Consider the following 16,246-nt stretch of genomic DNA (forward strand, 5'->3'; position numbering starts at 1 on the left):
TATATTAGGGAAGGATCTACAGGGTGTTCAGGATCTCACTACTAGATCAGACTCCTAGTGATCCACCTGTTTACAGCCTCCCAAGAGCTGGGATTCCAAGCACATACCACCATGCCCAGTCTCAATTGCCATCTCAGCATGCCCTGGGGGCGGGGTTGGCACAGCAGGCTCCGGGAGTGAATACCTGGCCCCTGCACCTGCTTGCAGGTGCTTTAATCCACTGAGCTATTTGACCATCTCCTTAGAATTCCTGTAGTAAACACAAACATAAATGGGGCATCTACATTCATCTCTCACTTTCCCATTTAATATTTTCATGGTGCCTTGGCTGAGTTATTCAGCACAGCAGCCTGTACTCACCATTGCAGGTTCCTAGTTAGGCTGGATGGGGTTTGAACTGGAGACCAGGTGGTACTCTCACCTCTGATACATTTGCTGTGAGGGATGAATGTTAGCACCTGATCTTCTAGATCAGGTACAGGTGAGCCTGTCCACCATGAGCACAGGTACAGGTGAGCCTGTCCACCGTGGCTGGAGCACATGCGGTGGAGATAGCTGTGCTAATGTCATCCCTCTGTCCTCCTGGGCTCACAGCACTGTGGTGTTCCAGCGGGGCTCTGCAGGGCCCTAATGTGAGGATTCAGCCATCTAGAAGTGTTTCAGTTCTGCTCCAGATTTATGTGAAAATTCGTGGTAAAGATCCTGTGTATTCAAATGTTTTGTGCAGCAAATACTAACCTGCCCACCAGTCATGTACTCAGGTGCGCCCATTGGAATCTGGGTCAAAAACAATATTTTTCTGCTGTGTTGCTTGAAGGGGCTGCTGTCTAGAGAACACCAATTTCCTCCATGTCCCCACAGCTGGGCATGTGGGTGCCCACCTGTAATCCCAGGAAGGTTACCAGTTCAAGGCCAGCTGGGGCAACTTGGGCCTTGCCTTAAAAACAACAACAAAAAAGGCAACCCACCAATTGTATTTTCTTGATAGCATACAACCAGATTAAAACAAAATATTAGTTGTTCTAGTTGGTGGATTACAATTTACAACTTTTTTTTTGATCTTTTTGAGTCAGGGTCATACAGCGCAGTTCAGACTGGCCTTGAGCTCATGTTGTAGCCCATGCTAGTCTGGAGCTCAGAATGATCCTCCTGCCTAGCCCTCCAAGTGCCGGTATTACAACTGTGCAACACCATGCCCAGTATTGGTTACAACTTTCATTTCAGAGTTTGGTTTCAGAGTCTTAAATTGACCAAAGTACCCTTATAGTTCCAGTTGATTACAAAATTGATGTTTTGTGGAATTCAGCTTGCAACTCATCAAGTAAATCTTGCCTGCATAGTCCTCTGTCTTAGGGTTCTTTGGTGAGATTTGTTTTGTTTTAGCAATAATGTATCTTGGGGTGAAGGAAAAAGCTTTGCACACACAGCTTTGTCACTGAACTAATGATCTGTGCTGCATGAGCTACTTGCTCTTCTTTGCTAGCTCTAGTTCTGTGGTAGCCTCTTGGGTCCTAAGGAGAGCACAGGACTTGCAGTGTTTGAACGTCTTGGGGACAGGAGTGTGCCCATGTCCTGGTCGTCTTCTGGGACGGGGTATGGAGGAGCTGAGTTTGCTGATAAACTTGTCACATGCTGGCTCCTGCTTGTCATTGCAGCACCGTCAGCACTGGGGCTGGGTGGTTCTAGTCTGGAGTGCTCACCTGTGCGAGATGGCACCTACAGAGACTTCTTGGGCTCTGTTCCCTTGTGGCTCCAACTGTGACAGCCAACTTGATTTTCTAGACACTGACGGGTATCTCCAGGAGGGGAAAGTATTCTAGTGTGGAAGCCACGTGTCACAAAAATCAGGGTTCCAAACTCACAGTTCACACTATCCAACCCATCTGAGCTAGGTCATGCATGCACAGGGAACAGACCGAAGACAGTGATGGGGTATTTTGGTTGATACCAAAGTTGGGCACGGTGGTGCACAACTGTCATGCCAGTACTCAGTAGGCTGAGGCAGGAGAATCATTGCAAGTTCGAGCCTTGGGCTACAAAGTGTAGCCAGCCTGGGCTACAAAGTGAGCTCAAGACCAGCCTGAAAAGCACAGCAAGACCCTGTCTCAAAAAGACAAAAAAGAAAAATGAAAACCAAAGCATGCAAACAAATAAAAGAAAATAATGTTGTGCTTTGGAGGGGGGAAATTTTGCAAAATGAAGCCTGGAAATGGCTAAAGGAGGGGATTTTCTTTTTTCATTCCAACTGTTTTGGGAATCCATTTTCAGGTGACAAACTTGGTTTGTGGGGATGGTAGAGGGTGATCTGTCAATAGATTGATTCCAGGAGATGCTATGGTCTGGTTATGATTGGGAGTCTTAGAAGCAAACAGAGGTGTTGACTGTGAGGAGCATGTGGGTCCGCTGTGCACTGAAGTAGGTGTGAATGCCTGCATAACTACCACCCGCGCTGCTCAAGTAGAGCTACCACTATGGCTAAAGAACCTGGAGCTCGCTGCCATGGGAGGGTCAGACATCTGTGTGAGGATGCTGTTGGCCCCTATCAATCCATCTGACATAAATATGATCCAAGGGAACTATAGCCTCCTTCCCATGCTGCCTACTCTTGGAGGAAATGAAGGCATTGGACAGGTGGTCACAGTGGGCAGCAGTATGACTGGGCTAAACCCAGGAACCTGGGTGATTCCGGCCAGTGCTGATTTGGGAACCTGGCGGACTGAGGCAGTGTTCAGCAAGGAAGCCCTGATTGAAATTCCCAATGACATCACTCTTCAGAGCACTGCCACCCTGGGTGTCAACCCCTGCACAGCCTACAGGATGTTGGTGGACTTCAAACAGCTGCAGCCAAGGGACTCTGTCATCCAAAATGCATCCAGCAGTGGAGTAGGGTAAGCAGTTATCCAGATCGTCACAGCCCTGGGCCTGAGGACCGTCACTGTAGTCCGAGACATACCTGCCATCCTAACAGACTGAAGGATCTGGGGGCTAAGCATGTCATCACAGAGGAGGACTGAGAAAGCCTGAAACAAAAAACCTCTTCAAGCACATGCCCCAGCCATGGAGCAACTGTGTCATGGAGCTGCTTTGGTATTTAGCACCTGAAGGAACCATGGTGATGTATGGCGGGATGGCCAATCAGTCTGTCACAGCCTCCGTGAGCCTGCTCATTTTTAAGGACCTCAAACTTTGAGGCTTTTGGTTGTCCCAGTGGAAGAAGAACCACAGTCCAGATCAGTTCAAGAGTCTGCTGCTCATGCTGTGCCACCTTATCTGCCAAGGCCAGCTCACAGAGTCTGCCTACACGGAGGTCCCCCTGCAGGACTATCAGCAGGCCTTGGGAGCCACCATGGAGCACTTTGTGTCCTCAAAGCAGATTCTCACTGTGTGATTGTCCCAGAAGAACCAGAGCAAAGTAGGACGGGGACATGGCCACCGGGAATAGCCCTCTCCAGACTGCTGTCCATTCACGGCTCATCCCACCAGGAGGATGAGGGGCCAGGGGCCAGCCTTATAAATAAAGTCTGAACTTCTAAAAAAAAAAAAAAAGAAGAAGAAGCAAACAGAATAGTTCTGACCAAGCTACAGATAAAAAGAGACCATATGCTTACAGATTTTCCTGCCTGTCTGTGCGTCCATGCATCTGTCCATTCGTCCATCTGTTTGATGTCCATCCATCCATCTATCCATCTATCTATTCACCTGTCCATCCACCTATCTTTTCATCTGTCCATCCATCCATCTGTCCATTCATCCATCCTTCTGTCCCTCTGTCCATCTGTTCATCCATTCATCCTTCTGTCCATCCATCCTTCCATCTGTCTGTCCATCTGTCCATCCTTCCATCTGTCTACCCATATGTCCTTCCATCTGTCCATCCATCTATCCATCTGTCTGTCTAATCATCCGTCTGTCTGTCCATCTGTCCATTTGTCTATTCATCCAGTGTCCGTCTTTCCATCTATTCCTGTGTCCATCCATCCATCCATCCATGGGTCCTTCTATCTGTCCATCCACCTGTCCTTCTGTCTGTCCATATGTCCTTTCATCTATCCATCCATCTGTCCTGTCTGTCCATCTGCCTATCCATCTGCCCCCTTGTCTGTGAATCCATCTGTCCATGGAATGTCCATCCATCGGTCTGTCCCTCTTGCCATCTGTCCATCCATCGATCTGTCTGTTCATTCATCAGTCTGTTCAACCATCTGTCCATCTGTCCATCCATCCATCTATCCATTTGTCCATCCATCCATCCTTCTGTCCATCTGTGCATCTATTGGTCTGTCAGTTCAGTTTGTCCATCCGTCTGTCCATCCATCCATCTGTAAATCTGTCCTTGCATCTGTCTGCCTGTTTGTCCATCAAACCATCCATCCATCCATCCATCCATCCATCTGTCCATCTGTTCATCCATCCATCTGTCTGTCCATCTGTCCATCCAGTCATCCATCTGTCCATCCAAACATCTGTCCATTCATCCATCTGTACATCTGTCTATCCATCCAACCATCCATCTTTCTGTTCCTCTGTCTGCCCATCTCTCCATCCATCTGTCCTTCCATCTGTCCATCTGTCTGTTTACCCATCCATCCTTCTGTCTATTCACCTTTCCATCCATCTATCAGTCTGTCCATCCATTGATCCATCTGTCCATCCATCCATCCATCCTTCTGTCCATCCATCGGACTATCCACCCATCCTTCTGTGTATCTGTCTACTGTCTGTCCATCTATCCATCTGTTCAAACATCCATCCATCTGTAAATCTGTCCGTCTGTCCCTCCATCTGTCTGTCCATCCTTATATTCATCTGTACATCCACCCATCTGTCCATCTCTCCAGCCACTGATCTGTCAGTTCTGTTTGTACATCCATCTGCCCATCCATCTGTCCATCTTTCCATCCAACTGTCCATCCATCCATCCATCTGACCACCCATTCATGTATCTGTCTGCACATCTTTCCATTTTTCTGTGTGTGCATCCATCCATCCATCTGTCTGTCCATCCATCTGTCCATCCATTTGTCCATTTCTCCATCAACAAATCTGTCCGTCTGTCTATCCATCCACCGATCTGTTTGCCCATCCATCTATCCATTCATCTGTCTGTCTGTCCATCTAGCCATCTGTCTGTCCATCCATGTGTCCATCTGTCTGTCTGCCTGTCCATCCATCTGGCTATCTGTCCATCCATACATTGGTCCACCCATCGATCAATCTGTCCATTCATCCATCCATCTGTCTGCTGTCTATCTGTCTGTGCACCCACCTGTCCATCTTCTACCTGTCTGCATATCTGTCCATCCTTCTGCCCATCTATCTGTCTGTCTGTCTATCTATCTATCTATCTATCTATCTATCTATCTATCTATCTATCCGTCCTTCTGTCCTTCCACTCATCTGTCTGTCCATATAACTGTCCATCCATCCATCCTTCTGTCCTGTGTCCATCTGTCCATCCGTCTGGTAATCCATCCTTCTGATCATCTCTATGTCCATCTGTCAGTCTGTTCATCTGTCCATCATTCTGTCTGTCCATTTGTCAGTCGATCCATCTGTTCATTCATCCATCCATCTGTCCATCTGTCTGTCCATCTATCCCCCAGTCTGTGTCCATGCATCCGTACATCTGTCCATCTACCCATCCATCTGTCTTCCATCTGTCTGTCCATCCATCTGTCTGTCCATCTGTCCATCCATCCATCCATCCATCCATCCATCCATCCATCCATCTGTCCATCCATCCATCCATCCATCCATCCATCCATCCATCCGTCTGTCCATCCATTCATCCTTCTGTTCCTCTGTCCATCTGTCCATTTTTCTATCCATCAGTCCATCCAATCATGCTTCTGTCCATCCATGCATCTGTCTGACCTCAGTCTGTGTGTCTGTCAGTCTCTATGTTGTTCCATTTGTCTGCTTGTCCATTTTTGTTAGTCCATTCATCCATCCATCTGTCCGTCTGTCCAGCTATATGTCCATATATCCATCCAGCTGTCCATCCAGTCATCCATCTGTCCATCCTACATACTGTCTGTCCATCCATCCATACATCTGTCCAACCATCTGTCCATCCATACATACATCTGTCTCTCCATCCAACTCTTTGTCAATCTGTTCCTCTGTTCATCTATCCATCTGTCCATCTATTTGTCCAACTGTCCATCCTTCATTCCGTCTGTCTGTCCATCTGTTCATCCATTGATCCTTCTGTCCATCTGTCCACCTTTCCAACCGTGCACCTGTCTGTCCATCTGTCCATCTCTCAATCCATCCATCCTTCTGTCCATCCATCCTTTTGTGTCCATCTACTGTCCAATCATCTCTCTGTCCAAATGTCTGTCCATCTGTCTATCCACCTATTCATCTGTCCATCCATCCATCCATCCATCCTTCTGTCTATCTGTCCGTCTGTCTGTTGATCCGTCCTTCTGTCTGTGCATCAATCCACCCATCTGTCCATCCATCCATCTGTCCATCCATCTGTCTGCCTGTCAATCCATCTGTCTGTCTGTCCATCCATACATCTGTCCACCCGTCTGTATATGTGTCCATGCCCCATCTGTCTGTCCACTGTTCATGTGTCAATCTGCTTGTCCATCCATTTGTCCATCTTCTGCCCATCTATCCATCCATCCTTCTGTCCATCTATCTGTGCTTTCACCTGCCCATCTTTCTATCCATCTGTCCACTCATCTGTCTATCCATCCATCTGTACATCCTTCTGTCTGTCCATCCATCCATCCATCTGTCCATCCATCCACCCATCCATCCATCCACCTGTCTGTCCATCCATCCATTCTCTGTCCCTCTGTCCATCTGTGTGTCCGTCCATCCATCTGTCCATCCGTCTGTCTATGTTTCTGTCTCTGTCCATTTGTCAGCCCATCCATCTATCCATCCATCCATCCGTCTGTCCATCCACCTGTCCATCTGTCTGTCCACCCATCCATATGTCCATCTATCCATCTATCTGTCCATACATCCGTCCATCTGTCCATCCAACGTCTGTCTGTCCATCCATTCCTCTCCATCCATCCATGCATCCATCCATCTGTTGGTCCATCTCTACATCCATCTGTCCATTCATCTGTCCATCCATCCGTCCTTTGTCTATCTACCTTTCTATCCATCCCTCTGTCTGTCAATCCATCTTTCCATCCGTCCATCCATCTATCTGTCCACCCATCCATCTGTCTGTCTGTCCATCTGCCCAACCACCCATCCTTCTGTCCATCTGTCTTTCCATCCGTCCATCTGTCCATCTGTTCATCCATCTGTCAATCATCCATCCATTTGTCCATCCATCCATCCATCCATCCATCCATCCATCCGTCGGTCTGTTAGTTCAGTTTGTCCATCTCCATCTGTCTGTCCATCCATCTCTCCATCCATCTGTAAATCTGTCTATCCATCCATCTGCCTGTTTGTCCATCTATCCATCCATCCATCCATCCATCCATCCATCCATCCAACCATCCATCCATCCGTTAGTCTGTCCATCCATCCATCCATCCATCCATCCATCCATCCATCCATCCGTCTATACATCCATCCGTCTGTCTGTTCATCTATATGTCCCTCTGTGTCCATCCATCTGTCCATCCATTCATCCATCTGTCCATCCATCTGTCCATCTGCCCATCTGTCCGTCCATCCATCCATACATCTATCTGTCCATCCAAGTGTCTGTCCATCCATCATTCTGTCCCTCTGTCCATCTCTCCATTTTTCTTCATCAGTCCATCCATCCATGCTTCTCTCCATTCTTCCATCTGTCTGTCTGTTCGTCAGTGTGTGTGTCTGTCTGTCTCTCCTTCCATCTGTCTGACCTTTTGTCAGTCCTTCCATCTGTCCCTCTATCCATCCGTCTGTCCATCCATCTGTCTTTCCATCCAGTAATCCATCTCTCCTTCCTATCAACTGTCCATCTATCTGTCCATCCATCCATCCATCCATCTGTCAATCCATCCAACCATCCATCTGTCCATCTATCTGTCCATGTATCCGTCCATCTCTCCATCCGTCCTTCCATCTGCCTGTCCGTCTGTTCATGCATTGGTCCTTCTGTCCACCTTTCCAACCATTCATCTGTCTGTCCATCCATTGGTCCATTTGTTCATCCATCCATCCATCTGTATGTCCATCCATCCATTTGTCCATCCATCCATCCTTCTGTCCATCCATCTACTGTCTCTTTGTCTACCGATGTGTCTAAACATCTGTCCATCCATCCATTAATCCATCCATCCATCTGTATGTCCTTCCGTCCATTTGTCCATCAATCCATCCTGTCCGTCCATCTACTGTCCATTCATCCATCCATGTGTCCAAACATCTGTCCATCCATCCATCCATCTGTCCATCTATCCATTCAGTGGTCTGGCAGGTCAGTTCGTCCATCCATCCATCTGTGCACCACCTTTCCATCTGTGTCCATCCAACTTTCCTTCCATCCATCCATCTGTCCACCCTTCTGTGGATCTGTCCATTCATCTATCTGTCCATCTTTCTGTTTGTCTGTGTGTCCATCTGTCTGTCCATCCACCTGTCTGTCCTGTCCAATCATCTGTCCATCCATCCAACTGTCTGTCCATCCATCCGTCTATGCACATATCCATCCATGTGTCCATCCATCCACCCATCTGTCTGCTCGTCTGTCCATTTATCTGTTATCCATCTGTCCATCTGTTCATCCATTCACTTGTCCACTCATCCATCTATCCATCCATCCATCCATCCATCCATCCATCCATCCATCCATCTGTCCATCTATCCGTCCATCCATCTGTCTGCCCATCCTTCTGCCAGTCCATCTGTCTGTCCATCCATCTATCCATCTGTTCATCTTTCCATCCATCCATCCATCTGTCTGTCCATCCATGCATCCATCTGTCTATCCTTCTGCTTGTCCATCCATCTGTCCATCCATATATCCACCTTTCTGTCCATCTGTCCATCTGTTCAACCATCTGTCCATCTATCTGTCTTTCCATCCATATGTCTGTCCTTCTGTCCATCCCTCTGCCCATCCATCCTTTCATCTCTCCATCTATTCATCTGCCCATCTGTCCATCCATCTGTCTGTCCTGTCCATGTAAAGACATGTAAATCTCAGGTCAGCTTGGGGCTGGGATGGTCACAAGAACCTTCCTGGACCTGCAGGTCTTATTCAAGAAGTGATTCAGAGAAGGCATCATTTCCTCTGAGTGACAGACCAAGGGAGGCCTTCAGTCAGAAGACAAACCCCATGGGAATTTAGGCTCCCAGGCCCTTTCAGGGAGCCTAGTTTTGTTTCATGGAGCCCCAGGGGACCCAGAGCCCTTCAAGGCCCCAGGAAAGGCCCAGCACTGTCCTGAAGTGTGAGGTCATGGGGACATGTGCTCAGCCTAGACTTCTCTCACTGGCCGCCACATGGTCCCCCGAGGCAGCCCGGGACCTCAGCAAGCCCACGAGAGTTCTTAGTAGTCCAGATGACCTCAGAACCACAAGTGAACCTGTGAAAACACTCTTTTTGAGCACCATCAACCCCAAGGCAGTAATGTTCTGGAGCTGGAAATGTCCCTTAGGACTCTCTAGCTGGTGCATGGTTGCTTTGGCAGGAGAGCTTTCTGCAGCCTCCTCATGACCAACTGGACCCTGACAGAACCTGACCTGGGGTCCCATCATCGCTGTCTTGGTCCCTGGGTCAGATTCTCATGGATGCCTCTGAGGAGAGGACTGGCATGTATACTAGTGGGAACCTCAGCATCAGACTGACTTCCGTGATTGCTGCCTGTCACTTTCTGTCCTTTACACTCGCCAGCTACTGCAGCCCCTGAGCTGCAGCTGCATGATGCTAAGGTACTTGCTTGTTTATCCAATAATAAAATCTTCTGGGTGAGGGGTAAATACACTGTTTCAGCATAGTGACCCTGATGTTTTTCCAAGGATGAGGTGATACCTGAACTGTAGGAGTGAGCTGTGGGAAGGCCTTGGGGAGAGCCTTTCTAGCAGAATAGAGTCATGCAAAGGCTCTGGGGTAGGACCAAGCTTGGAGTGAGAGGGAGGGTTCAGTGTTCTTGATGCCTACGGCTAAAGACGGAGGGACACAGGAGGCTGAGATGGTAAGCAGGGAGATTCCTGGAAGGGAAGTCACTAAAACTGTCCTTTGTGTCTTCCAATCTGTGTTTCCCACATGCAGCCTACAGCCTGGCATCATACAGCAGGGGCTTATGGGTGTTTGTGGGACGCATATGAATTTTTGCCTTTTGTTCCACAGGATCTCACTACTGTGAAGGAAAGGGTGCTGGGCCTAAACCACCGTCCAGTGTTTCTCTCTTGATGAGCAGGGTGCTTTCCTTTATCTTGTTGACTGCCCACACTGTTCTCACCTCAGTGGCTACAAGCTTGTCTGCTTTTGAAGGGGGGCATGAAAAGGGAGACTGATTCATAAGTTCAGCCCTGGGCCTCAGGCCTGAGAAGGGCATGTTCTCCTGCAAAGAGAAACAACATATAATCTATCACTTTGTCACTGTATCCAGGGTTCACAACAGAGAAGCTCTCTTGGGTGAACACCACCCTAGCCAGACCACTGTTTCTGGGCCCTTGGTGGCCTAGTCCCATGCTTCCCATGGCTGGAGATGGGCTGAACCCAACAGCCTTGTTCCTGTGGCCAGTGGTCATTGGAGCACACTCTGCCCTGGCCAGACAGCTTGTGTCCCAGGGCTCTGAGACATCCAGAGTCAGCTGTCATGGTTTCCCCAGCAACAGACATGACTCTTCACCCTTGACTAGTCTGGCATCTCTCCCAACACTGGGAAGAGTTTAATAAGACCCAGATCAGAGTGTAGTGTTGGTGGCACTGAGCTAAAATGGACCAGAGTTGGTCTAGGAGAGTCTCAGTGTAATGCTGAGTAATGAGAGCATTTTCTTGTTTTGTTTTGTTTTGTTTTGTTTTGTTTTGTTTTGTTTTGTTTTGTTTTCCAGAACCAGGGATTGAACTCAGGCCCTTGTGCTTGCCAGGCAAGCGCTTATTCTACTGAGCCATCTCCCTGCTCCCTTGTTTTGCTTTTTGAGACAGAATCTTGCTTTGTAGTTTAGGCTGACCTTGAACTCAGGGCATAGCCAAGCTGGCCTTGAAATTGTGGTGATCCTCCTGCATCGGCCTCCCACGAGGCAGGATTCCAAGTATGTGCCCCCATGACTGGGGAGAGTGTTTTCTGGTTTGGCCAGGTGACACCATCACTTCGGCCAGGTAACACCATCACTTCTCAGTCTCTTTCCCTGCAGGTTCTGATGCCAGCACCATTGAAATCCACACTGCAAGTGGGCCCCATGGTGGAAATGCACTTGGTGCTGTTGCCCAAGTCCAGGGAGACCTTTGAGGAGGTGATGGGCTCCTGATCCATGATCATCAGACGCTGACCTGACCATATCCCTGCTGGCTCTGGTGTTCTTCCATATGGCAGCAGACAGGATGTTGAAGAGCCGTGTGACAGATGGGAATCGATTTTACCACCTCAACAACTTCTCTGAGGCCAGGTGTAATGTTCAGTGGATGATCCAAGTTATTGGCAAGGGAGCTAAATAAAATCATTGTGATTGTAGGATGACTTGGTGCATTATGACATCACCCTCTAAAGGTCCGGCTGTGACATCACCATTGTGCATTGACATTAGAGTTCTTCATTATGAGATCACCATGACATCATATTGGAAGCACCATCGCCCATAATAATATCACCCACACTATTCTGGCTGTGATATCATCATTCCACATTATGATCTAAGAGCTCCAAATTAGGAGGTCAGCATGACATCACGATAGAGGCACCACTGCCCTTTATGCCATCACCAAACTGATGTCTGCCTGTGACACCACCATTCCATATTATGACCACAGAGTTTTGCATTGTGAGGTCACCATGGCAACATAATTGAAAAACTTCTTATTCTGACATCACCCATCCAAGTGTAGCTGACTACATTATTCTGCATGATGACCTCAGTCTGCTCCATAGTGACTTCATCATGATATCATAATGCAAGAACCATCCAACTTTATCACACCATCCACCTGAAGTGCAGTTGTGACATCATCATTCTGCACTATGACCTCAGAGATCTGTATTGTGAGGTCACTATGACAATTATCGAAGCACCATTCCCCATTATGTTATCACCACCTGAGTTACAGCTGTGACATCACCATTGTGCACGATGAGCCACTATGACACCATAATAAGAGCACAATCCACCATTATAACTTTAGCCACCTGAGTTCAAGCTGTGATTCTTTATGCCACATGCTGACCTTTGAATTCCCAACTATGAGGTCAGCATGATAACATATTCAAAGCACTATCCCAAGTGGTGACATCAATCATCTGAGTTCTAGTTATGATGTCATTCTGATTGATGACCAAAGTTCCCCATTCTCAGGTCATGATGACAACATAATCAGAGCAGGATCCACCCTTATGATATCAGCCACTCTAGTTCCAACTGACAACATCATTCCATATGACCTCAGAGCTGCCCAGTATAAGGTCACCGTATCATAATGAAAGCATCATCCACCATTTTGACATCAGTGACAGAGATTCAGCTGTGACCTCACCATTCCACATGAAGACCTCAGAGTTCCCCATTAAGAGGTCATTATGACATTATAATGGAAGCAACATTCAACATGATGGTACCACTGGGCCAGGTTCTAGCTCTGACATCACCATGATGACATAGTGCTCAATTATGAGGTCACCATGATGAGCATCATGATGACATAGCGCTCAATTATGAGGTCACCATGATCTCATAATGAAATCACCATTCACCAATGTGACGTCACCCACACAGCTTTCACCTGTGACATCACCATTCCACATTATAACCTCAGAGTTCCTCATTATGAGGTTGTCATGACCTCATGATGGAAGTACCATCCAACATGAGGACATCACCTGCCCAGGTTCCAGCTATGACATCACCAATATTCATTATTGTTGGACGCCAGATTCTGGAAGGGCTTCATCATGCAGAAGGAACAGTCTGATAAGGAAGTAGAAAGTGGCACTGTGCATAACTCCCTTGACCAGTTCAGGCAAAGGGGCCAACTGCAGACTCAGTGTTCCAGAATGTGTAGTCTTCTGTTTATCAGCTTGGACTTGGTAAACTATTCAGGCCCCAGAAGAACAAAGAAGGCTTGGAACTAAATAGATCAAATGTTGAGCACAGGATCAAGATGTTCTGCATATAAGCTTGAAGCAAAATAAGCTCATCTCTGGATTCATTAATCACAACTCTTGAATCTGTCTGTTTTCTTTACATTCTGTTCTCACTCAACCTTGATCACTTCTGCCAGGATGGGCACACACACATGATGACCTCATAGGTCCTGAATAATGAGTTCACAATGACATAATGGAAGCACCATCCTGATTATGACATCACCTGCCTAGGCTTCACCGTGAACTCACCATACCACAATATGACCTCAGCACACTCCGTTATGAAGTCAGCATGACATCATAACCTCATTATGAGGTCAGAATGATGTCATAATCCCAGTGAGGTCAACGTGATATTATAATAGGAGCAAAATCCACAATAATGAAATCACATGTCTGGGTTCCAGCTGTGATGTCAACATTTTGCATTATGACCTCATAGTTTTCCACTTTGTAGTGATCATGACTTCATAATGGAAGTACCATTTGCCATATGACACCACCCAGCCAGGTTCCAGTTGTGATGTCATCATTCAGAATTATGACCTCATATTTCTGCATTATGTCACCATGACATCATCATTATAGTGATGATAAGGTAACTATGATGTTATATTCCCCATTATGAAATTTTGATGGCTTTAAAATGGAAGGAACATTGACCACGATGGCACCAGGAGTCTGGGTTCAAGCTCTGACATCACCATTAAGCAAGATGACTTCATACTTTCCCATTATGAGGTCAGGATGTCATCATAATCCAATTACAAGTTGACATCATAATCACAACTATGAAGATGAAGATGAAATCCCTGGCTGGGTCACAGCTCTGATGTTACCACTGAGCATGGTGCTTTCACATTTTCTCATTAAAAATTCTCTATGACATCAAACTCCTCAATTTGAGGCCACCATGACATATTTGTTCACTATGACATCATCCCCATTATGAGATCAATGTGCCACCTGAAATACCACTATGGGGTCAGTGTGACATCATTATCTCCATTATGTAGTTCCCTTGACTTCATACTAGATGCTGGATCCAAGACAATGATATCATCTGGTTGGGTTACAGGTCTAAAATCACCAGTCAGCAGTGTGACCACATCCCCATTGTGAGGTCACCATGGCATTGTGTGGAAAGCAGCTTCCTTTGTAGTGATTCTAACTACCTGACTTCAGCTGTGGTAGCTCCATTCAGCTTTATGACCATCCAGTTCCCTATTTCAAGCACACCACATCAGCATAATTCCCAAATTGTGGTCACAATGATACGATAATGCCAATTAGGAAGTTTCCATGGCTTCAAACTGGAAGCAACATCCACCATAATGACACTGGATGGGTAGCACTCAGTTCTGACATCATGATTCAACATGGTGACTGTCTACTTCCCCATTAGGATGTGATAACATTATGATTACAATGATGAATTCACTATGACACAATAAGTGCCACTATGATGTCAACTTGACATCACAATGCCCAGTATGAGGTCACCATAACATCATAATGCCCATTATGAGGTCACCATGACATCCTAATCCTCATTATGAGGTCACCATGACATCATATTGGAAGCAACATTCATCCTAATAATATCACCTGGTTGGGGTGCAGCTCTGATGTGATCAATGAAGAGACTGACCACATAATTCCCCAATAGGAGGTCACCATGACTTCATGATCCCCCATTATGAGACCTCCAACCTAGCATGTGCCAGGCCCTAAGTCCCATCTCTAGCACTGGAGGGAAGAATAGAAGGATAGACAGGGAAATGGATGGATAGATGGACAGACAGATAGACACATGGACAGAAAGACAGCTGTACAGACTGACAGACAGATGGATGGACAGATTGGCAGACTAATAGACAGATGGAGCAATGGATAAAAGATGGGCAGACTGATGGACAGATGGAGTGATGGATGGAAAGATGGATGGATGGACAGGCAGATGGATGGATGAGCAGATGGTCAGACAAATGGATGGATCGTTGGCCTGGTGGATGAATGGATGCATGAACCAATAGATATATGGATGGATGGATTGACAGACAGATGGATGAGCAGATGGATGTACAGATAGACAGATGGAAAGATGGACACATAGATGGAAAAATGGACGAACAGATGGACAGACGGATGGATGGATGGATGAGCAGATAGATGGACAGATGGATGGGTGGATGGATGGATGAGCAGACAGATGGACAAATGGATGGATGCTGAGAAAGACTCATGGATGCTGGCTGCAAACAAAGATAAACAGACACTTCATGCAGGCAAAGAAAGGGCTCAAGCAGAAGCCTGCCACACCACCTTTGGTTTTTACTTTTACATATCTTGAGTCTCAGCCTTTGGGTTACTCTAGGTGAATATAAGATCCCATCTTATGTGTCCAAGGTTATGTTTAGGCTATACTATACGTGAGAACCTGCTAGGCATCTGGCAGCAAGGACATAAAAACAGGGTGTCCTTGAGTTCCAAGTGTTCTTGGTTACTCCTGTAGATGTTGCTGCCCTGTTTTCTTTCTCCTCATCCCACATACCCTGCAGGTTATTTAACATGTCTCTATATTAACTCTTTCTTATGCCAACACTTCCCCTTTCTTTGTTTAACAAATGGCTTTGTCTCATAGGGTTACAATATTCACAGCATAAGGGAATACATGGTAGGATACAGCAAATGAAAATTATTCCACAACATAGGAGTACAAACATAAGAAATATTTCTTTTAACCATTTCCAGGGAATCCATTTTGTTAGCCAATCAAACAAATCACATCTGCCTTCCTTTTGTTGAATCTGTAAGGCTAGTTACTTTTTTTTTCCTTTGTTAGATTAATTTCCAAGTATTTTATTTCTTTGTTTTTTTTTGATTTATGAAAATTTAATTTGGCAAATGCAAAAAGACAAGAGAAGATATTTTCAATACATATAACAAACAATAACAGTATCTTGAATATATAAAGAAATGCTAAGAGTAAATTAAAGATAATACTGATCAGCACGGGAGTTTTGACCTGCTCC

The 16,246-nt window shown here is 46.4% G+C and overlaps 1 protein-coding gene and 1 pseudogene across 1 annotated transcript in view; both read left to right on the forward strand.

Annotated features, from left to right (window-relative positions):
- Gpr143 (G protein-coupled receptor 143) overlaps window positions 1–11,413 on the forward strand; it is a 29,010-nt gene extending 17,597 nt beyond the window's left edge. The window contains exon 9 of the mRNA XM_023708093.1: window positions 11,272–11,413. Coding sequence (XP_023563861.1) covers window positions 11,272–11,366 — 95 coding nt within the window. The 3' untranslated portion in view covers window positions 11,367–11,413. The remainder of the gene's footprint in view (window positions 1–11,271) is intronic.
- Window positions 2,482–3,388, forward strand: LOC101565765 (annotated as a pseudogene).
- Window positions 11,414–16,246: the final 4,833 nt, after the last annotated feature.

The sequence above is a fragment of the Octodon degus genome, unplaced genomic scaffold (genome assembly GCF_000260255.1).
Source record: "Octodon degus isolate 3935 unplaced genomic scaffold, OctDeg1.0 scaffold00329, whole genome shotgun sequence".
Classification (NCBI taxonomy): Eukaryota; Metazoa; Chordata; class Mammalia; order Rodentia; family Octodontidae; genus Octodon; species Octodon degus.